Source organism: Octopus bimaculoides, chromosome 11 (genome assembly GCF_046866305.1).
Source record: "Octopus bimaculoides isolate indiv1 chromosome 11, ASM4686630v1, whole genome shotgun sequence".
Taxonomy (NCBI): Eukaryota; Metazoa; Mollusca; class Cephalopoda; order Octopoda; family Octopodidae; genus Octopus; species Octopus bimaculoides.
In genome coordinates this window covers 9,077,552-9,101,847 of record NC_142938.1, presented here as the reverse complement: position 1 = coordinate 9,101,847, position 24,296 = coordinate 9,077,552, and the positions used below count along the sequence as shown (strand labels likewise).

The following is a 24,296-nucleotide window of genomic DNA, read 5'->3' as shown; positions in this document are numbered from 1 at the left end:
TTACTTTCACACATTTATGCCTTATACATACACACACACACACACACACACACACGCACACACATTACATAGAGTTCTGCAAATGTTTTAGATTACTTACTAATATGCTATGTTAGCAATTAATGTGTGCTTTACACACGATCTGTGGCGACTTCTCCAGAGCAAGACAAGTTCCGGATGAGCAACAGTTACGACGCAGTTACAACACTGGGTGGAAAAGCGTTTTACGTTACTAGCAAAACTAATAACCCATGAAAACACATATTACACCATGTCTGCCATATTGTTTTGTCCGAAGCTTTTGTTTTTTATGCCACAAAGCCAATATTTACTCAGTGTTAGGGCCGCGAGCTGGTAGAATCGTTAGCACTCTGGAAAAAATGCTTAGTGATATTTCGTTCGTCTTTACGTTCTGAGTTCAAATTCCGCCGAGGTCGACTTTGCTTTTCATCCTTTCGGGGTCGATAAATTAAGTACCAATTAAGTACTGAGGTCGATATAATTGACTTAGCCTCCTCTCCCGAAATTTCTGGCCTTGAGTCAAAATTCGAAACCAATATTTACTCTGAGTAATTTTTTAATTTTCTGTTTATTTGTTAATTAAAATGAAGTGGTGAGTGCCTATGACTAGAGGTTCTTAACCACTTTTACCTAAGGCCCCTTTTTTACTCGGGTGGACCCTCTTAGCCATTCGATGTTTTAAAAAAATACTATTGTATTTTTATGATTAAATGTTATTAGGAATTGTATATAAATAATCGTTAAGACAATTTGTGTATTGTAGAAGTATAACCAATTTATTGGAGATAAATTTTTACAACAAAATCTCATCTGGACCTTCACTGTCCATACGGACCCTGGTTGGAAACCACTGGCCTACAACCTTTGCAAACCCTAATTTCTGGTGACGTTGAAGAGTTTGATCATCAGTAAGTCAAATTTCTACAGGAAAAACATAGGTTCAACAACCTGTAACAGACTGAACTCAGTTAAAGGCAATCAAAGACTGCATGGTGGTGCAGATTTAGTAGAACCCGATCTGTTACAAGCATTCAAAGTAGGTCTCCGGCTACGTTATAACAAATGATATTACAGGGATATTTTTCAAGTGTTTGCTGCCATACGTTCAAAAGTATCTCCATAAGCGACTTGCATTTTCTTTGACCCTCGTCACAGTACTCGATAGTGAATCACAGCTTTCTAAAATATAGTAGCAAGTTTTCTCTCACTCTCTATCCCTCTATCCACACACACACACACACACACACACACACTGTAGTATCAGCGCTAAGCAGTGATGAGAGATAAACGAAATTTGAAATTTAGGTTAGTTAAAATATGTTTGTGACATATAATTTCTAAAGTCAAATTCACTGCAATTAGCATAGGGAAACAATTCTCGCTTGTGGTAAAAGGTGTAAAAACAGTTCATTTATTTCCCATAAGTATTTAGCGCTGATACTACTGTGTTTATTCTTACTAGGTGACTCCCGAACACAATCAGCAACTGACATTGACTCTTCTAAGCACTACACTCGGATTACCACTGGATCTGCTGACTCTACTTACACGGATTTCACTGGATTGTTTTCATTTATATATATGTGTGTGTGTGTGTGTGTGTGTGTGTGTGTAAGAAAACATATAAGGGTGAGTATTAAGCAATATCCTGATCAACAACACCAGCAACGGAATCAACAGAGGCCTAACCCGTCGCGTGGTTTACCACTACAAGCTGGCCCTTGCATGCTTTTAGCGAAGTTCGTACCTGTTTCGAACGTTCGGTCTAGGTTTCTAGTTTGAGGATTCCTAACCCTAGGAATTGTTGTTTATTCTTTCTTTGCACTCACTAATCTCGAAGGTCCTGCAGCTAAGTCATGAGCGCTGCTCTTCCTGCGCAGATTAAGAAATAAAACCAGTAACAAAATCAACAGAACCAACAAAACTCATTCAATCTGCTGTTCGATCGTTCAGTAATTATCCACTCTTTATAGAACAACAACAAAACACCATGATCAGTAACATCAATAATATCGATTTCTTCACATTGGCCAAGGCCATACATTTGTGTTTTGTTTGTGTCGGGTCGGGAGCATTATACTCAGTTACATCGATTCCAATAATTTTCTGGTATTTTATTTAATTGATCCTGGTTAGATGAAGGGCAAAGCCGACATCGTTAGGATACGAACTCAAGAACTTACAACAAATACGGAGATATTGGGTTTCAAATTTTGGCACAAGGCCAGCAATTTCGGGGAACGGGGGTAGTCGATTACATCGACTTCAATGATCAACTGGTACTTATTTTATCGACCCCGAAGGATGAAAGGTAAGAGTTGAGTTCAGTCTCGCTGGGTGGCACCTTTAGCAAGTGTCTTGTTCTGTAGTCTCGGGCCAGTCAAAGCCAAGTGTGCGCATTTGAAGGATAGAAACTGATTTCCCGAATTCTGTATCGTGTATACAGTAATCCCTCGGCACATTGTAATACTTCATGAAAAGTAAATATAACAAATGAAAAATGCTTCAAGTATCCATAAAAATTCCCGGGTCACTACCCAAATTTCATCATCTGTTTCTTGTGTCATTACCAACTTTTCCTGTAAGTTTCATCAAATACCGTTCACAACTTTTTGAGTTATTTTGCACAGAGATGGACAGACGGACAAACCAACGCCAATGAAAACATAACCTCTTCCTTGGCGGAGGTAAAAAAACCCAGAAAACAACAGAGATTGGTTTATCACGTCTAGGACGGCTTTGATCATAGATCTTCTCAATTATGGAGGACCTTGGGCTAAACAACAATAGCAACCACAACAGGTCTGATCAACAACAATGAATCCACGAAAACAATAGTGGCAACAACAACATAACAAGTCCGATCAAGGGTTCACAACAACTTTTCTTTAACAACAGCCAGAAAACGAAAATAAAAGTTATATCAACATTTCTGATCAAGGCAACAACAATAATACGTTTGATCACGGCTACACAACAACAATAGCAACAACAACTATAACAGGCTTCATCAAGGCTTCACAGCAACAACGATTCAGCAAGACGAGTAACAACGGCAACAACATCCATAACGTCATCTACAACAAGCTGTAGCATCTAGTAATTGCTCTCTCTCTCTCTCTCTCTCTCTCTCTCTCTCTCTCTCTCTCTCTCTATCTCTCTTTCGCTCTCTCTCTCTCTCTCTCTCTCTCTCTCTCTCTCTCTCTCTCTCTCTCTCTGTATCTCTCGCTCTCTGTCTTTCTCCCTCTCTCACTTCTTTTTCTCAATTAACACAATACTATCAATTAGTTCGGAACACTGTTCCTTCGTTTCTGCTGCTTTGTGTTGCTTCATTTGATTGGTTCATGATCGGACCTGTACCGTTATTACCACCGCCACCACATCTTCATCGTTATTACCACCATCATCACCATCACCATCACCATCATCATTATCCTAGTCATCGTCGTCAGCATCACCACCATCGTCATCATCGTCATCATCGTCAATCTCATCATTACCATCTTCACCATGATCTTGATTATCCTCCTCCTCCTCATCATCATCACCATCAGTAGCAGCAATAACACCAGTAAAACTACAAGACGAAAAGTAATTTGCCTAATAGTGGCTGTTTCACATATAACCCCAGGTCAATCCAGATCAAGCAGATCTACGACCAAACGCATTTTAGCCATGACCATCCCAGATAGTATATTCCCCGTCATTGCGTAAGGTAGACTATATTAATCTAATGGTACGTTTCTTTTTCTCCACTGTTATTTGTAAAAGTACAGTGTGATTTGAAGAAGATTTGGCTATTGTAGAAAGCATATATGCACACACACACACATACATAAATACACGCATACACAAATATATATATATATATTGAATAATCATCATTTCTCCACCCTCGTTTTTACATAGTCATTTGTAGACCTCCAGACATCTTGTTGACTCTTTGTAGCAGGTTTTATTAGCATGATCTGGTTGGTATTAGCGACAAAAGGACGAAACAACTGTTATTTTTATTATTACTTTACGCGCTGTAATATTATCACGTTAATGCTGAACAGAAACGGTTTAAAACAAACAAAAAAAAAGTACTTCAACACTCACCCATCTTTGTCAATTTCTTCCTTAATCGGACAAATTTTGGTGCTGAAAATACAACAGCAACAGCAAGTGATTGTACTTGAAGTAAATAGTAGTAGCAGTAGTAGTAGTAGTAGTAGTAATAGTAGTAGTAGTAGTAGTAGTAGTAGTAGTAGTAGCAGCAGCAGCAACAGCAGTAGTAGCAACAGCAGCAGTAGCGGCAGCAGCAGAAGAAGAGGAAGGATGGAAGGAAGGAAGGAGGAGGAGGAAAAAGAATTTACGAACGAGGTTTTAGAAATTGCGAAGCTAATAGGTTTGGGAGCGATGGTAACGGTCTAGTCCGGGGGCGATGCTTTTGTTGGGGACCAGCACTTTTGGGTCTGCTGTGTAAGCCTGTAGAAGGAGCGATGGACGGGGTGGGGTGACAAGCTAAAGAGAAACTCCGGGCGGCACATATTTTTGCTACGCTACTGGGTCTTACAACACCATCTCCTTCATTTCTTTTGTGGTCTTAGGTGTAATTTCAATAAAGTTTTAAATAAGTAAGCTTGGATTTAATACTGATTTTAACGAGGCCAGTATTTCGTAAGTTCACATTTTTATTTAACTCTGACCAGCTACTAAGACTGGACAACAGCATTAACATGCTGGGGTAGTCTTAATTGACTAACTCACCTCGAAATTGCTGGGTTTGTACCTAAATCAGAAGCCATCATTATTACTAAGGCGGCGAGTCGTCATAATTAGCACGCTAGACAAAATGCTTAGCAGCATTTAATCCGGCTTCACGTTCTGAGTTCAAATCTCGTCGAAGCCGACTTTATCTTTCATCCTTTCCGTGTCACTAAAAGAAGTACTAGTTGAGCATTGGGGTCGATGTAATTAACTAACCTCCCTCCTCCACAATTCCAGGCCTTGTAGAAAGGATTATTAGAGAAGACGCCGCACAGTATCGAATATTGTGATGTTGTAGATTGAAGATATTGTGCACTAGGGGTTTGTACTATCTGTCGAGTCACAGCAAGGACCTCAAACAGACAGTACTTTACGCAGTATGCGAGCAGTTCTAAGTAAAGCCGACTTTTGCAATACACCATGATTGTAGAATATTTCTAAAATGTCCAGATGTTTCTTCAGCCTGGGTCGCCTTTGCCTTTCGTCCTTTTGGGGTTGACAAAATAAGTACCAGTCGAACACTGGGGTCGATGTAATCGACTAGTCCCCTCCCCCAAAACTGATGCCCTTGTGGCACAATTTGAAACCATTCTTATTAATTAAGGAGGCGGCGAGCTGACAGAATCGTTAGCACGCCGGATGTAATGCTTAACGGTATTTCATCTACCGCTGCGTTCTGAGTTCAAATTCTGCCGAGGTCGACTTTGCTTTCATCCCTTCGGTGTAAATAACTCAAGTACCAATGAAATACTGGTGTCGATGTAATCGACTCATCTTCTCCCCCCTGTGGAAAAATTTTAAACCATTATTATTATTATTGTTATTATTATTATTATTATTATTATTATTATTATTATTATTATTATTATTATTGAGTGAGAGAGCAGCGCATACCATCAAAGTGACACTGGGGTACAAATATGCGAAGCCCAGTATACCTATCATGGCTACCCGTCTGATAAGGTACACAAGGTACATGCATTACAACCACGTATACGCGACTCGGTGATCTCATCAAGATAAACAGCGCATGACCTTGCAGGTTGGGCCAAGTTAGAATTTTCTTCAGGTCGAGTAGCACATCCCGCTCAAAAGGTCCCTGAATAAGGTTTGTTTAAAGATGAGGTCCTTCTGTATCAGGAGGTCTGTCTCTCATCCATCTATGAATTTATATACCATGTACTCTCTTTATATCACCTTCTTATCCATTTTCATCCCAATTTAGGTAAACTCTACACACTGTCTGTAATCTGTTCTTTTTATCTGAAACCCTAAAAGAAACGATCATCATCATCATCATCATCATCATCATCATCATCATCATCATCATCATCATCATCACAATCTCACCGGTAGTAATAGTAGTAGTAGTAGTAGTAGTAGTAGTAGTAGCAGCAGCACATTAAAGCAGAAAAGTAAACATTTGAAAACATTTCAGCACTTACTCATCCTCTCCTGGTTCTTCACTAACCGGGCAAAGTGTAGGGCTGAAAAATACAAAATTGAATTATTATTATTATTATTATTATTATTATTATTATTATTATTATTATTATTATTATTATTATTATTATTATTAAAGCGGCGAGCTGGCAGAATCGTTAGCGTGTCGGAGGAAATGCTTAGCGGTATTTCGCCCGTCGCTACGTTCTGACTTCAAATTCCGCCGAGGGTGACTTTGCCTTTCATCTTTTCGTGGTCGATGAATTAAGTACCAGTGAAAAAGTAGTCGGTTACATGGACTTTATACAAATTATTAAAAAAAAATATATATATATATACACAGTACAGTACTGTTTCTACTTCGCGGATTTTGACCTATCGCGGGAGGTTTGGGAACGTAACACCCGCGATAGTCGAGGGATTACTATGATCCTTTTCAAAATACTCGTCATGACACAAAAGTGCACATAACACTATCACTATAATTATAAATTACACACAGAGACACATACTCACACCCGCACACACACTAAATGTATATTCCTCATTAGATTCCAAGTACATAAGGAGCAATTTATCATCGATAAGGTTATAAGCTGTGATGAAAGAATTTTGTATTTTTATGCATTGATTTTTTCAAAATCTTTTCGTTATACATTTGTAACTTTTCAATGTGTTGTCTATGTATTGTTTCTTTCTTTTACTTTTTTTTTGCTGTTGCTGTCTGGTCTTTGTACAATGGATATAACACAACGAATTCCGGAAAAGAATATGAAATATATTAAAAACATATAGGAAGATAAAATTAATAAAATGGTATGGATAAAACAGACAGCAGCAAGGCATCTCGTCAGACAGACAATAGTGATAACTATATATATGTATATATATATATATATATATATATATATATATATATATATATATATATATATATATATATATATATATATATATATATATATATATATATATATATATATATATATACATATATTCATACATTCATATGTATATATACATATGCATACATGCATATTAGTATATGTATATAAATAGATATGTATACACACATATGGGTACATATATGAACATATATATATATATATATATATATATATATATATATATATATATATATATATATAGACATAAATATACATGTATATACATATATTATATATATATATATATATATATATATATATATATATATATATATATATATATATATATATATTTATTTATATTTATATGTATGTACGTATATACATATATTAACGATATACGCGAGATTAATACACAAAATAAAACAGATAGTAATAAAGAAATAATAAAGTAGGATGATAATATCAAAACTAAATGAACACACCGAATATCACGAAAGAAGTAAAAGAAAGCCAATGACACTGGTTCCTACGCCGACGGCCATTGCAATTTATCTGCAACCACCTAAATTAAATCCAATGCAACTGACTGATCAATAAAAATGATAAAAATATAGACGAAGTTAAAACTAGACATTCATACATATATATACGTACGTACATACATATATGCACACACCCATATATATATATATATATATATATATATATATATATATATATATATTATTTGTTCATAGAAAAACATGTAATCGTTACCAATATAGCAAGAGATTTCACCGCAAAAAGTCTAAATTAGACTTTTGTTTAGGAAGGAACTAATGTAATGAGTCATTTAACGACAAATTTAAATATGGACGAAACCTAGAAATGTGGTATTACCTTTTATTCTTGACCTTTGTTTGATTTTTGTTTGTTCTCAAATGTATTCCCTGAAGACGTGTAAGGCAAATTATATGTTTGACTTAAATTTGACAGTCAAATATAGCCTTATACAGAAATGTTGACATAGGAATAAATTTCAATAATAATGGATATTAGCGTCAAATCTCTCCTTTTAATATATATATATATATATATATATATATATATATATATATACGTACATGTATATACATATATATATATTTATGCATACATACTGTATATATATATATGTATATTGTACACACACACACACACACACACACACACACACACACACACACACAATGTACACATATACAGTATGTGTGTTATAAATGCTTAATGAAAGAAATACTATTTAAAGAATTCTTTAAAACCGTTCGGATGGCATTTCCCTAGTATTTTTAACTTAAGACACTTATTTCATATGAAAATCATGTTTTTTAGACAGAAAAAGTAATACATCACACGTATTGAATAACGTTTTCTATTGAATTTGGATCGCGCCTTCTAATGAGATTTTTCTTGTCAAACAGGAGAAATGAAAAACTACATCTTAATTATAAATTCCCTAATACTTCGGTTTCACTTTTGATTTTTATATACACACGCACGCATGCGCGCGTGCACACATACACACACACACACGCATGCGTTATCAGTTAGCTCGCTCAAAGAAAGACGGGGGAAATTTAATAAGACGTATGCATGTTTTTATGCATACTGTATATGCACATGCACCCCCCACCACCACACACATGTTTATTTATTTTCATGAGTATGTGTGTGAAATTTGATGTATTTATTTACAAATTCTATTAGGAAACTACATAACTTTCCAGTGAAAGAAGCCAAACTTGGTATGTAAATATTACATCATAAAAGTTTTATGGCAGAAACGAAAGAAACTCTTTCATGAAATATCGAAAATTATTCGTATATGTTGCTTTTTCACTCAGGGCATGTTATCTGAAGGTATGCATTAGAAATGAAAACCGCCAAAAGCAAGCCTTGGCAAAATCAATATAAAATTACCTCTGGATAATTGACAAGGAAGCTTCATACGTTATTTCGGATAACGTTCTTTATTGAATTTGTATCATTCTCTATAATGTGAATTTCGTTGTCACAATAAAATATTATATATGTATATAAGGGCTTCGATATACGAACAAACCATTTTCACACATCGAAAACTTTATCTATTGACGAAAATTAGGGATGTTATTGTTGAGGTGTGTATCAGAGGTACATGCAATTATTTATGTTATATGTTCAGCTATTATGATTTATAAAATTATTTTTATTATATTTTGTAAATTTCCATATGCCTTGCACTCTTGTTAAATGTATCTAAGAACATATAATCTGAATATGAAATATTGTCTTTTATCCAGTATAAATATAATGTTGTTTCGTTGTTATTTTAGTTTATAGGTTCCGTACTGTTGTATACATATCTTCCCCCTCTCTCTTCCCCTCTCTTCCTCCTCTCTATCTCTCTCTCTTCCTCCACACACGCACAAGCACATGGACACGCATACACATTGTTTATGTCATAAGAATTTAGAAACTTTCAGAGACATGAAATAAATCGTTTTTGACTTCAGAACCCGAAGGAGATAAAGCTATAACTAACAACGTCTAACTACGAAGTTGAAAATCCCTCGGATTGGAAATGAATATTTATAGCTTTATCTACTTCGATTTCCAACATTAATGTCTTCTGTAGAGAGACTGGCAGACCTGTTATGTTCCATGACCCTTCCAATCAGCTTTGTGAAAGTTCAGGCTGGAGAGGAATTAGGTGCTTCTAGTAGCCTGCATACCTGTAGTCTTCTGCGGACCATACACTGTTGGTTCTATTAAATTATGGTCCGAGTAAGTCGTCGGTGTCACCCCAACATTATGAATGAATGCCGTGTTGTTTATGAAACAGAGGTCCAGGACATTCTCCCCTTGTTGGGCGGAGCACTATTTTCTCCATAAAAAGCATGTTAGTGAGGTCAAGCAGAGATTCTGCATATAATTATTTAAAACCATTCGGATAGCATTTCTCTAGTATTTTAACTTAAGACACTTATTTCATATAAAAGTCATGTTTTTTTAGACTAAAAAAGTAACACACTACACGTTACTAGCAACGATGAACGATACTAGATACGAAATCACATTTTAAAGGTTGTGATTATAATTACTTTTAATTTTTACTCTCAACTATTGCATAAATTAGTACTGTAAATTCTTTTATATTGAGTAATATTGTTCTATGAATATGAACTTTAACTTAAATACAAGCAAGAACGCCGCAAATTGGGAATGAAGGAGTAAAAGCATAAGAAACGCAAAAATTACGATTTACACCAGTTTATACATTACTATACATGCGTGTATGTATGTATACAAGTACATATATACATACATATGTGTGTGTATGTGTGTGTGTGTATGTGTGTGTGTGAATGTGTGTGTACACCCCCCCCACACACAGACATATTGTGCTGCATCGAAAATGCAACGGCTTTTATCAACGTTGCCACACCTACATGTACCTTTTGATGAAGTGTAGTGCGCGTGCGAGCCTCTCTCTCTGTGTGTGTGTGTGTGTGTGTGTGTGTGTGTAGTGATTCTGTTTCTTCATAGCAAGCTGCGCTGATGTAATTGTTGTTGACATTATCACCGGAATTTTAATTTTTAGGCGTACGATTCATACATTATCAGTCAGTGACAATTTATATTTTGTATGTGAGTAATGTATGCAACTCGAATGCATAGTTTAAAATTTTGTTGGGCTATTAGTATTACTTGAATCATTCATGGTCTGTTTTTTTGTGAGGATTACTGTATTAGCTAAATGTATCTTTTATAAATGTTTTCCTATCTAATTTTATTCTGTGTTGTGTGATACCGTGTATGTCAACTCATTCTTTTTGTAAGTGCATATTGAGCCGGCGAAAAGCATAATACTGGTATTATCTCTGATAATATCTATGGTTTGATAAAGGTTTTTTTTATTTAAAGGCTTTTTTGATCTAACCAATAAATAAAGTCTTTTGCAACATTCGACTCAACTGTCACAGTCACAAATGATGTTCCAATCAATAAAGCTGTCAAGATGTTCAATGGATAAATCATTCATAATTTCATGCTACAGATAGTTTTAGATCTCAAAATAAGCTACGAATTATTCCACTGAGTTTCTCAACGGCCAGGGCCACCTGGTGTACTATACATCACAAATAAATATTGAAGAGTCTCAGTTAGTCTTCTTAAAAACTTGGATTCTTCACGTTTGTGCAATGGTACAAGGTTGGTAATCGAACAGATATAACATCAACAATACTGACAGGATATGCCGATGGCGAGGATGTATTTATGCAAGGAAACTATACTATAAGAGCAGCATTTCTCCGTCCATTTGTCCGAGACACGCTGTTTCAATGGTTTCGTAAACAAGACATTTCGTGGAATTTGATAAAACGTTCTATTATGATGTCATTTCAATCACGATTTTGAATAGAGAAAGTTGCATGGAAGCAATGTATTTGATATTTTCCTTTGTTCTATATTTCATTTGAAAGTTTCGATTTATTTCCATTACAACGTCATAACTTACTGATCTCCCTTATAAATACGCAGTCGATGATTTCCAAGTAATTTATTTGTTGAAGAATAAAAAAAAAAAAAGGCAGTGAATTCACATATGCAACTTAAGGAAAAATAAGGTTTGTGTTTTATTTTCGTTGAAAACTTTTTTTTTCTTCGCATACCACCGAAAAACATGGTCATGAATATTTCACTTTCAAATAAAACAAAATGTGTGAAGAAAAAGAGAGAAAGACAATGACAGGGAGACTGGAAGAAAGAGAAAGGTAATAAAATAATGACAGATTTACTAAAAGCTTCAGTCAGTAAAACAGTTAATTCTACCGTAAACCTATTTTGATTTATTGAATGCCGTTGTTACTGTCACTTACAAGTACTTATTTTTAGATTTGTTAACTTGTATAAAAGCCTTTAGTTAGTAAAAGAGTCAATTCTGCCGTTTGTAAGGTAAATGTATTATATTCCGCATAAACATTTGTTGATATACAACCATTGAGAAATTATGAACAAAAGGTCATGAAAACATTCCTTATCGAAAATAAAAACAATTCACTGAAACTTTTATCATTTACCACTTTGTTTTGGGCTTAGATGTTTCTCTGTAATGTTAACATTGTGGAATATAAAAACTAATCCTTCTTTTTATATTAAACGTTTTCCTCAATTATTACTAACATACAAATATTCACAGCCGTGAAAGCTTTTACAGGTTACTCGGCCTGCAAGAAATAGCAGTCGAGGCTCCTTCGAATGAACCAGAAAATGATATCATAGCGATGAAAACAAAAAGTTCACTAAAATCGTTGTTTATGGAGAATTGTAAATATAAATATTGTGCAATATATATATTCAGTTTACCGGAAACGAAATGAATTGTTTCGAAAAATAAAACTCTTTTAGTTAAACAATACTTAAATATTATCTATTTAGCCCTCACTAAGAAAAAAGCCTAAATTTCAATAATCTCCCCAATTAAAATGCATCAAATATAATACAGAACCATGTGGTTGGGAGGCGAGATTCTAACCACACAGCCAGCCTGCATCTTTTATTAAAGAATATGTACTCTACAAAAAGTATTGAGTAATACTTCAGATTACGGTAAAATTGTATTTCTCGTAACTCAGCATAAAGAACATTGATACATATAATTGCAAACGTACTACGTACGTATGTAAGTATGTATGTATGTATGTATGTATGTATGTATGCATGTATGCATGTATGTATGTATGTATGTATGTATGTATGTATGTATGTATATGCAGACGCATGAACAATTATACATTAGTTTAATTAGCGGAAACACGAATGCCTATGTATACATATTGTAACTAAATATTGATAATAAATAACGCAGAGGCACATACAAGAGTACGTTCAAGCGTCCGTACATACATTTGCATGTATTACTGTCAACTACAGTGTGTTTGTCATTGTTGTATTGGACAGATAGAAAGCTAACCTGAAAACAAGAAACCTCATTTGGTGGCGAGGCTGAACGGAAAAGATCGTTTAAGACATAATTTTTTTTTTTTTTTTTGTATTGCACGGCAGCTTTCTATGTTATGGATAGGTCCAACGAGGATAAATGTGATATGTTGGACGGTTTCAGATGACTGAAGTTTCTGCGATTCTGGTAGATTCGAAGCTATATTAACCAGACAGAAACTATTTACCGTATTTGCAGGATGATACCAGAGCACGTCTGCTGGACTGCATACGCGCACGTACGCACACACGCACGCACGCACGCACGCACCCCTACACACCCGCACCATTTATGCGTGCACGTGTGTGCATGTATATATATATATTTATATAATATATATTATATATACGTATGTATATGTATCGATATATATATATGTGTGTGTATATGCATATATACACATTCAGACATATATGTGTATGTGTATGTATGTTTATATATACTCATATATGTGTGTGTGTGTGTCTATGTATTTATGTATGTATGTATGTATGTATGTATGTATGTATGTATGTATGTTTGTGTGTGTTTGCTTGTGTGTATAGGAGAGTCCAACATGTCTTTCACGCAATGATGGACACATGTGGTTTCGTCTTAGAACTAACTATCTGGTGTCTATCAGTGGTGCCTGCTTGTCTCTGTCTGTGTTGTTATCAATCTACCTATTTATCTTTGCAACTATCTTTGTGTCTATGTTATCAGTCTAGCTATCTGTTTACCTGTTTTGTTTTTTTTTAACTAACGATATATCTATTTATCTATCCAATTGTTTATCTCTATCTTCCTGCTTAACTTTGTGTCTATCTCTCTTGTTACGCAACTATTTAATTTTTTTATTTAACTTTTCAACCAACTTTGTAATCTATCTATCTATCTATTTATCTATCTATCTATCTGTCGTCCGTCCGTTCGTCCGTCTGTCTATCTATCTATCTATCTATCTATCTATCTATCTATCTATCTATCTATCTATCTATCTATCTATCTATCTATCTATCTGTGTAATATGTCTGTCTATCTATCTATCTATCTATCTATCTATCTATGCTGGAGGTGAATATAAAGTCCTGGTTAGCTGTGTGGTGATAAAAAGCGAAATTAAACGGTATAACATTTTCCGTGGGGCAAATAAGAGCTACTTTCAATGGTACATGTTTTCCGTTCTCTAGTTCGAAAATGTTGAAAGCCATGTTTATAAAACAAATTTTCTGTCATGAGTGCGGCGGCTAAAACTTTGGTTTGTGTGTTCATTAAGCTACTCGGATCGTGCGAATTTTCTAGAATTATTCTCCTTTCGCCCAAGTAAGATTTACACCGCTTACTTTCTTTCAGGTATGGCCCAGGTTGTTCCAGCTGATTTTTGTACGGCATTCCTTCTTTCAATTGCCATATATAATTGGCTAATGTTGTAACGTTGCACTTCTTTTGGATTCTAAGAGGACCAGTGAATATCTAATCTGGCTCTAAAAGGGCCCTCCGGTTCCCCAACATATTTCTGTGTGTGTGTGTGTAAGTACGTGTGCGTGTGCGTTCGTGTGTGCATGTATGCGCGTGTTTTTACTTTATTTGTGTGTGTGTGCGTGTAAGTGCGTGTGTGTTCGTGTGTGCGTGTATTTATTTTATTTGTGTGTGTGTGTGTGTGTGTGTTATGTGCGCGTTCCTCCGATGATTACGTACTTGCAGATTGTATTACATAACCAGGAATATACAACTCGACAATATGTATAACAGTCAATTTCTCTTATGGGCATCTAACTGATGTGTGTGTGTGTGTGTGTGTTGTTCGCAATTTTGAACTTACTAACATAACCGCATATCTACATACACGTGTACTCGTCTACACAATTAATAAGTCCGGCCACTTTTATATCCAATACAAGCATAAACACTCCCCGAACGATATACACCAGTTCACAAAAAAACACATACACAGAATTACATTATTTCAAACTATGAAAGACAGGTGTAATGCTAATTCAACGATTGCTACTAATCAGGATTCCTGTTTGATCTTGCCATCATCTCTAATGAGCAGTCTCCCAATAATTCTTTCACTACCTACAGTCCCAATCATGAGACGGTAAGATCAAAGAATTTTCTTGATGCATTCCAGCATTAAAAGTCTCACGTGGATAATTAAACCACTTCTTTTCTTCCATAGAACATTGCTGTTCTTATTGTCATTATTATTATTATTATTATTATTATTATTATTATTATTATTATTATTATTATTATCATGATTATTATTATTATTATTATTATTATTATTATTATTATTATTATTATTATTATTATTATTATTATGGCAGCGAGCTGGCAGAATCGTTAGCACGCTGGACAAAATGCTTAGTACCATTTTGACCGTCTTTACTTTCTGAGTTCAAATTCTGCCGAGGTCGATTTTGCCTTTCATCCTTTCGGGGTCGATAAAATAAGTACCATTTGAACACTGGGGGTCAATGTAATCGACTTAAACCCTTCTCGAACTTGCTAGCCTTGTGACAAAATTTGAAACCCATTATTATTGTTGATTTGACTCAGTTTCACACACACACACACACACACACATATGTATATACGACGGGTTTCTTTTAATTTCCGTATCTGTCAAATCCACTGACGCCTTGTAGTAGAACACGCTTGCCCAAGCTGCCAGCCATGTTTTAGCCATAAATTTTTTAACTATAGTAACCTTTTTTGTTTGACAGCCAGGGATATTCTACAAAAAGAGAAGCTTCGTAGGTAGGTACATAAATAAAGACTATATGTATGTGTATATAAATATTAAATAAAATACATATACATATATGTATATATATATATATATATATATATATATATATATATATATATATATATATATATATATATATAGACCAAAGTGTACGTACGCCGCTATATATTTATATATAAAAAATACAAAAATGGGACAAGAACGCAATACGTCCAGACAGACGATACAAAGAAAAGAAGGACGAGTCATTCGGAGTTTTCTTTCCTCGGTCGAGTTCCAGATTATCTTTGCAATTTCGGCTGGTTATACTCGAGATTGCTCCAAAATACCGAATTTGTAATTACTACACTGAAAGAGATATCTATCATCAACTACATCACTGGTAATAAAACAAAGAAGGCGGAGCTTCACACATGAGAAACAAGAAACGAGAGAGAAAGACAGAAAGAGAGAGATGGAGGGGAGAGAAAGGAGCGAGGATGAGAGAGATAAAAAGAAAGTGAGAGAAGAAAGGGAGAGAGAGAATGGATAAAAGGGAGATGAGATTGAATGAGAAAGGAGAGCATGATCAATTTGTGAAAGGAAATAACTGACGATAAGAATAAGTTATTAGGGGGGAAATAGAGAGTGAAAGAAAGAGAGAGAGTAGAGTTGATTAGGCACAGAGTGAAACCGAAAGAATAAAAAAAGGGCGGTTACGGTTACTGAAGCAAACAGAAAGTAGGGAGATCATTGCAGGACAGCAGAAAATGAAGGGGAGACGATATGGAAAGACGAGTGGGGACAGAAGATAAAACAGGAAAAAAGAGGAGGAGAAAAAGATAGAGAAAAGGTAAAAGGTATAAAAATAAGATATAAAAATATGTATCTTAATGAGAGATTAAGTATGAGACGAGGTAGTCGAGTAGAATGGGAAATAAGAGCAGGAAGTAGGCTAAAAGAAGAGAAAAGAATGTTAATGAAAAATATTATACGGGTGATAATTAAGCATATTGATTAATAATTAAATGAATGGTTAACGATTTTCTTTTGTTTGACATAAGGACATTTTGTAAGGCATGATGGTTAATCGATTATAGCTTATAACGGATAGTTTATTATTATTATTATTATTATTATTATTATTATTATTATTATTATTATTATTATTTCTTCTTGACTCTGGACTGATGAAAGTTAAGACTTGAACTTAAAATATAGAGAAACGAAAGTACATGCTCCGTGACATTCATTCCGGCGTGCCAATTTCTTTCTGCTAATTTTATTATTACCGTTATTATTATTATTATTATTATTATTATTATTATTATTATTATTATTATTATTATTATTATTATTATTATTATTATTATTATTATTAAGCATGGGTGAAATACTTAGCGGTATTTCGTCAGTCTCCATGTTCTGAGTTCGAATGCCTTTCGTCATTTCGGGGTGATGGCAGTTTTCTGTTGGTCAAACCTGGTGTGTGTGTGTGTGTGTATGTTTATATTAGAGAGACAATGTGTTGTGTGTGTGTGTGTGTGTGTGTGTGTGTGTGTGTGAGAGAGAGAGAGAGAGAGAGAGAGAGAGCGGGAAGAGAACATTGCAAACAATGAATGAAATAAACTATAAATGAAAAAATCGAAAACATAAAAGTTCGTTAAAATCTATCTTGTACTGAATATCTAAATTTGCGAACTTAAAATATTCAATAATAAATGGAAGTTCAGAAAGTAAATTTTCCTGAAAACTTCAATTTATAAAAAATCTCACTTGCTTAGTAAATATTTCTTTCAATTTCTTGCAGTAATTTATATATTTAGTGTGCTAGAAATAGCAGCGATCACACAGTTATTACTGTAAGACTTAAACAGCGTTCAAAACAGCCATGCCAACAAAATCATTTCTTAATTTAAAGAAAAGAAGTATACTGGTATATTAAAATTTTTTTTATTTTATCAAAAATAAGCCTCAAAATTATACAGCTATTTTATCATTCAATATTTTTTTTTTTTACATTGCGTATATAAGATAAATTGTGGGTTTTGAAAACAGCGAATTAAAACTTGAAATGAAAACATTGAAATGAATATATATTAAATTATCATTAATGAAAATAGAGGCGAGAGAGAGAGAGAGAGTGAGAGACTTGCAAATGTAAACGGAAATTTTCGGCTGCAATGACTTAATATTGTTTATTAAATCTACTCCGCAGTGAATGGAACGAATATTCAAATTTGTAAAGAAATTGACGTTCAAATATTCAATAAACTTCCGAAATCGAAATTACAGGAAATTTCTGGAAACATGAATTAAAAAAAAAAAATTCCAGACTGTCAAGCCTTTAATAATTGCTTTCTTTTTAGTAACCGTTTCATACCTAAATAATAAACAGCTTTCACCGTTATAATAAAGATAGATTACGAAGGCTGCGAGTTATCAGAATCGTTAGCACACAGGGCAAAATGCTTAGCGGTATTTCGTCTGTCTTTACGTTCTGAGTTCAAATTCCGCCGAGGTAGACTTTGTCTTTCATCCTTCCGGGGTCGATAAATTAAGTACCAGTCGAGTACGGGAGGGGGAGGTGGCATGTGATCGATTGTCCCCTCCCCACTAAAATCCAGGCTTTGTGCCTATAGTAGAAAAGATTATCACTAAGAAGGCGTCGAGCTGGTAGAATCATTAGCACGCCGGGCGAATTGTTTAGCGGTATTATATCTGCCGCTACGTTTTGAGTTCAAATTCCGCCGAGGTCGACATTGCCTTTCATCCTTTCGAAGTCAATAAATTAAGTACCAGTGAAACACTGGGGTCGATGTAATCGACTTAACCCCCTCCCACCAAATTTCAGGCCTTGTGCCTTTAGTAGAAGGAATTATTATTATTATTATTATTAATAAAGCGGTGACCTGGCTGAATCGTCGGCACGCTTAGCGATATTTCGTCTGTTTTCATGTTCTTCAAATTACGTTGAGGTCGACTTTGCCTTTCATCCTTTCGGGGTCGATTAAATAAGTACCAAATTTCAGGCCTTGTGCCTTTAGTAGAAAGGATTATTATTATTATTATTATTATTATTATTATTATTATTATTATTATTATTATTATTATTATTATTGTTATTATTATTGTTATTGTTGTTGTTGTTATTAAGGCGGGGAGAAGGCGGTGAGCTGGTAGAGTCTTTAGCACGCTTGGCAAAATGCTTAGCAGTATTTTGTCCGCCATAAACGTTATGAGTTCAAATTCCGCTGAGGTTCACTTTACCGTTCATCCTTTCAGGTTCGATGTAAATACCAGTTGAACATTGAGATCGATGCAATCGACTTAAACCCTCCCGGAAATTGCTGGTCTTGTGCCAAAATTTGAAATCGTTATTATTATTAAGGAGGCGGGCTGACAGAATTGTTAGCACGCCGCCATAATATATATATATATATATATATATATGTGTGTGTGTTTGTGTGTGCGCATGCGTGTGTGCGTGCGTGTGTGTATGTGTGTATGTATATATATATGTATATATATATATATATATATATATATATATATATATATATATATATATATATATATATATATATATATATATATATACGCACATATGTATATGATATAGTCCGTTACAGGTGAAACTTCCCAACTTCAAGTTTCATATTTAGCTCAAAACTAAACATTTGGACTAAAACTAAATAATTCCTAGACGAAAAACAACCATTCCCTCGGGGGAGTTTTATCTATCGTAATATACACCTCTCTCTTTCTTTCTCCGTATGCACACACTCACACACACATACAGACAGACAGCCACACACACACACACACACATATACCGGAAGGGAACTAGATATCACATGCAGAGATAGGCAGACATGCGTACAAAATACTGTTTTTATTTTTATTTTTACCTGATACCGAGCAGGTGGCCGGTTTCAAATAAAACGCTGAATCTTCAATCAAAATGAGAAAGACATACATACATACATACACACACACATATACATCCATACATATATATATCTGTATATATATATATATATATATATATATATATATATATATATATATATATATATATATATATATATATATCATATATATGTATATATATATATATACATATATATATATATATATGTACATACACACATATATGTATATGTACAGAAGTAGCATCTTATTATGAGTTTATTGTGCAAGGCATCGATAAAATTGTCATTCTAAAGGTATTTTGTAAAGCGAAAGAACCAATATAGTCACTAAAAACTAAGAACACCAAACTTTTACAGTAAAACTATTCAAAGTGTTTGATGAAGATGTCGCGAACATTCACGTTAACAACAATGCGCATGTCTAAACTGTAGCGTTTGCAGCGGGGTAGTAAGAAGGATAAAACCTGAGGCGACAGCTATCTCAATTACCAAAACTTTTTCTAATATAAATAAATAAATAAATGGATAAATAAATACGTATATAAAATAAAAGTGAACTCCAGCTGAGCAAAAGGAACTGTAAGCATATAAATGTATGTAATAAAATACCATCATTTGAAATAAACTTCTAACGACGTAAGATATTTACGTTTCGATCTGCATCTCATCTCTACGCTTGTGTATGAACGCATCTACAAATGAACGTTTGAATATTTCTGTATGCGTGTTCGCTTGTAAGTATGTGTATGTGTGCTTCTGTGTATATAAGTGTGTTCATCAATGGGTATGGGTATGTGCGTGAATGAACAAATGCGTCTATTTATGCATCTTTGAAAGCATCCCAACTACTTCTGAATGGTATAAGTATGGCGGAATGTGGTGCATTATCGTAAAACATATACGATTATTAAAGCTGTGAACATTTGTTTTAAGCTAAGCTAGGAATAATAATAAAATGGACTATACTGATAAAGGCTAATCGTCATAAAAGAACTTTGGGGATAAATTAAAATAAGAAACAAACTAGTGTACTGTCGCCATGAAGAAATGAAATAAAAGCGAGATAAGAAAATTGAAGAGGCGATTTAGTGAAAATTATATAAAACGAAGAAAATATACCGGAAACATTGAAACGGACAAAATGATAGTAACTATATTATTATGGTGGTGTCGATGTTGGTGCTTAAAAACTTTGAAGTAAAACAATGTAATGCATCACTCATGTTCAAGCGATTGTTTAGAAATATGGACAGCGCTTCTCTGTTTCAACTCATTTGTAAAAATGGCGGTTGAGTTGCAGATCACAGTCTAGGACAGAATGCGTTGAAGTATTTGGTTACATCTCATTACGTTTCGAGTTACAATTTTCTGCAAAAGATGGAAACGTTGATGGGTACTTCACGTATCTTGGACACAGAAGGACCTCGTCTGCATACATGATACTATGTCACAGAAAGTATCGGACATATTAAAAACTGAGATGGCCAGTGTAGTTCAGCTGCTTCTGTCGCTGGACTGATTCTCTGATTAATGTGCTCGTAGTCCGGTTTGGTCCAGGCTTGTAGCAGAACGAAGTCACCACTAAAGAGAGCCATGAGCCAGTGGTGGTGTGAAATGGAGCAACGGGTTAAGTCAACTCCTGAAATGACTTGTGTTACTTAGTTTTGTGCCGTTTGTCCTGCGCTCAAACCTTGTGTATGTGTGTGTGTGTTTCAACCTTCTAGAGTTGGTAAAATATGTATCAGTTAATTACTGAGAAGTACCATTTTGTTTCAGAGGCATAATTCTATATTACAGAGTGTCTTTTATCGTTTATGATTTATTTGTTTAAGCCATTGGACAGCAGCCATGCTGAAGCACCGTCTTGAAGGTTTATCAGTCGAACGAATTGACCTCAGTATTTATTTTTTAAAACCTATTATTTATTTTATCGGTCTCTCGTACCGAATTGCTAAGTTAAGGAGACATAAGTAAATCAATATCCGTTGTCAAGCGGTTGAAGAAGACAAATACAAACACATAAGCGCACTCACACCCATATATATATATATATATATATATATATATATATATATATATATATATATATATTATTTTGTTTAAAAGAGTTCCAACACTGTCTGTTTTTTATGTTTTATTTATATTCCTGCAGAACTAATGTGGGGTATAGAATATGGAATATACAATATATAATATAATATACAATATACAATATAAAATAAAATAAAATAAAAATGGATGGCACCATGAAAGAAAGTATTGAATGTAGATGAAATATTGAGTGTTCAATATAAAGGATCAAATATATAAATATATAAATATAAATATATAAAGGCGACTCGAGTTTCAGGGCTATTTCCCTTCGTCATGGCCGGTATGACAGACTTTAACGAGCTCGTTATATATATAACGAGCTTCAACACAGTTTTCGTCTACAAAATTAACTAAGCAGGAGCTAAGACACTTGTCCAATGTACCGCCCAGCGGGACTTAACTCGAAAACACATGATGGTTGCAATGTCATGCCTGCTGCACCTTATAATCTATATAAGTTTTTAGAATATATCTTTAATCTTTTTTTTTTTTTACTTGTTTTAGTCATTAGACTGCGGCTATGCTGGAGCACCGCCTTGAAAAATATTTAAGCCTGGCACTTATTCTAACGGTCTCTTTTGCCAGACTGCTAAGTTATGAGAGATTCTTTCGTTTTACTTCTACTAAATTCACTCACAAGGCTTTGGCCGGCCCGATGCTATAGTATAGGGCAGGGGTTTTCAAACTTTTTGACTTGCTGACCCCTTTATATTTCAAGCTTTACCTTAGGGACCCCCTTATAAACGCTTATGAAATTTATACATGAATATTTGCTTAAAATAACATATTTTTACATTTATTTATTTAACAGTATTTAACAAATAGGTTTATTGTCAATTAAAAGATTTCGATTAAAAAACATATATAAAATCAAATTGCCCATAAAAAGTATTTGCTGTCCACGGACCCCCTGTCTTGTCCTTGCGGACCCCCTGTGGTCCGCGGACCACAGTTTGAAAACCCCTGATATAGGGTACTTGCCCAAGGTGCCGCGCAGTGAGACTTAATCCCAAGCCATGTGGTTTAGAAGTAAACTCCTTACCGCATACCAACGCCTGCGACTACATGTATAAATTTTATATATTTATACATACTTTAGAATATATCTATAAACTTTATACAGATGGATATAAACACTGTGTCCCTGTTGACAATATCTCAGCGAGCAGGAAAGAAGGGGTATCAGCAGGTTGAATTACGATAGTGTGTTGGGATTTTATTAGTTACTGAATACCGTTGTTAATCATCTGTAGCGGAATTGATTATAAATCTACTCTTAAGTAAACCGGAGAGTCCCATTGGCATACATAGCAATTTCTTGTTAGCTGGTTCGATTAATAAATTACTTACTGGTGCATTAAAAGTACCTCGGTGACTATAGGTTTATATGTGCGTGTGTGTGTGTGTGTATGTGTGTGTGTACGGTCGTGCCTGTCTATGTGTATGTGGTTGTATGTATATACAATATAAGTAATATATATATACATATATATATATATATGAAATATAAAAATATATATATATTATATATATATATATATATATATATATATGATATATATATATTTTTATATTTCATATATATACATATATATATACATACATATATATATATATATATATATATATATATATATATATATATATATATATATATATATATATATATATATATATATATATATGTATATATATATATATATATATATATATATATATATATATATATATATATATATATATATATGGGAGAATATACAAATAATAACAACAGACGAGGACAGGTGGTGTAAATAACAAAAGTATATATTAGTATGACGCTCGGGAATACGGAAAGTCTTTGACGTTTCGAGCTACGCTCTTCAACAGAAAGAATACGGAGACAAGGAGAAAAACACGGAGAAAAAAAATTGAATAGTGTTCAGTCAACGGTCGTCAGTGTGTAGTATGCTGCTGGTATTCATTGAAATGAATGTATTTTTCCAATTACTGCCATCAGCACCAAAACACACCCCATAGAAAACAAAAAGAAAGCAAAAAAAAAAAAAAGAAGAAAAGACAAGAGAGCTGACACACTAACATTATCACCCTTTTAGCAATAATTACCTTCCCAGCACTACAATGACGGACGACAAGGAAAATATCATAACAATAGCAACAGCAACAAAAACACTGAAAAGGGGAAATAACAATTTAAATAGCTATATTAAAATAAAACATCGATATAAGCAATAACAACATTAATAATAAAAAAAAAACAAGAGCCTAATCAACAACGATGACAGCGATGACAATAGATACAACAAGGCAACAATAGTTACAATGTACATGCATACGCATGCGCGCGTTTAAAGATAGCTTTACACTTTATAATATGTATATATATATATATATATATATGCAAACATAACCATCCCTCCAGGAGAGAGAAATAGAGCGAGAGA

The 24,296-nt window shown here is 34.1% G+C and overlaps 1 protein-coding gene and 1 long non-coding RNA gene across 15 annotated transcripts in view; one reads left to right on the top strand and one right to left on the bottom strand.

Moving 5' to 3' along the window:
* Nucleotides 1-24,296, bottom strand: part of LOC106880009 (soluble guanylate cyclase 88E) — a 298,134-nt gene that overhangs the window by 203,265 nt on the left and 70,573 nt on the right. For 11 of the 14 annotated variants that reach the window (XR_016243587.1, XR_016243586.1, XM_089359429.1 and 8 more), the window contains exons 3-4: nucleotides 6,219-6,260; nucleotides 4,123-4,164 (exon numbers count right to left, since the gene is read on the bottom strand). Coding sequence is in view for 12 of the 14 variants with exons in the window: in XM_089359429.1 (XP_089215555.1) it covers nucleotides 4,123-4,164; nucleotides 6,219-6,260 (84 nt within the window). In the remaining 2 variants the exon portion in view is untranslated. The remainder of the gene's footprint in view (nucleotides 1-4,122; nucleotides 4,165-6,218; nucleotides 6,261-24,296) is intronic. The other 3 variants (XM_089359439.1, XM_089359433.1, XM_089359432.1) reach the window with 1 other exon arrangement.
* LOC149133174 (uncharacterized) lies at nucleotides 11,218-18,765 on the top strand. Its single transcript, XR_016243585.1, has 3 exons — nucleotides 11,218-11,734; nucleotides 17,634-17,759; nucleotides 18,042-18,765. It is a non-coding gene; the product is annotated as an uncharacterized LOC149133174 (long non-coding RNA).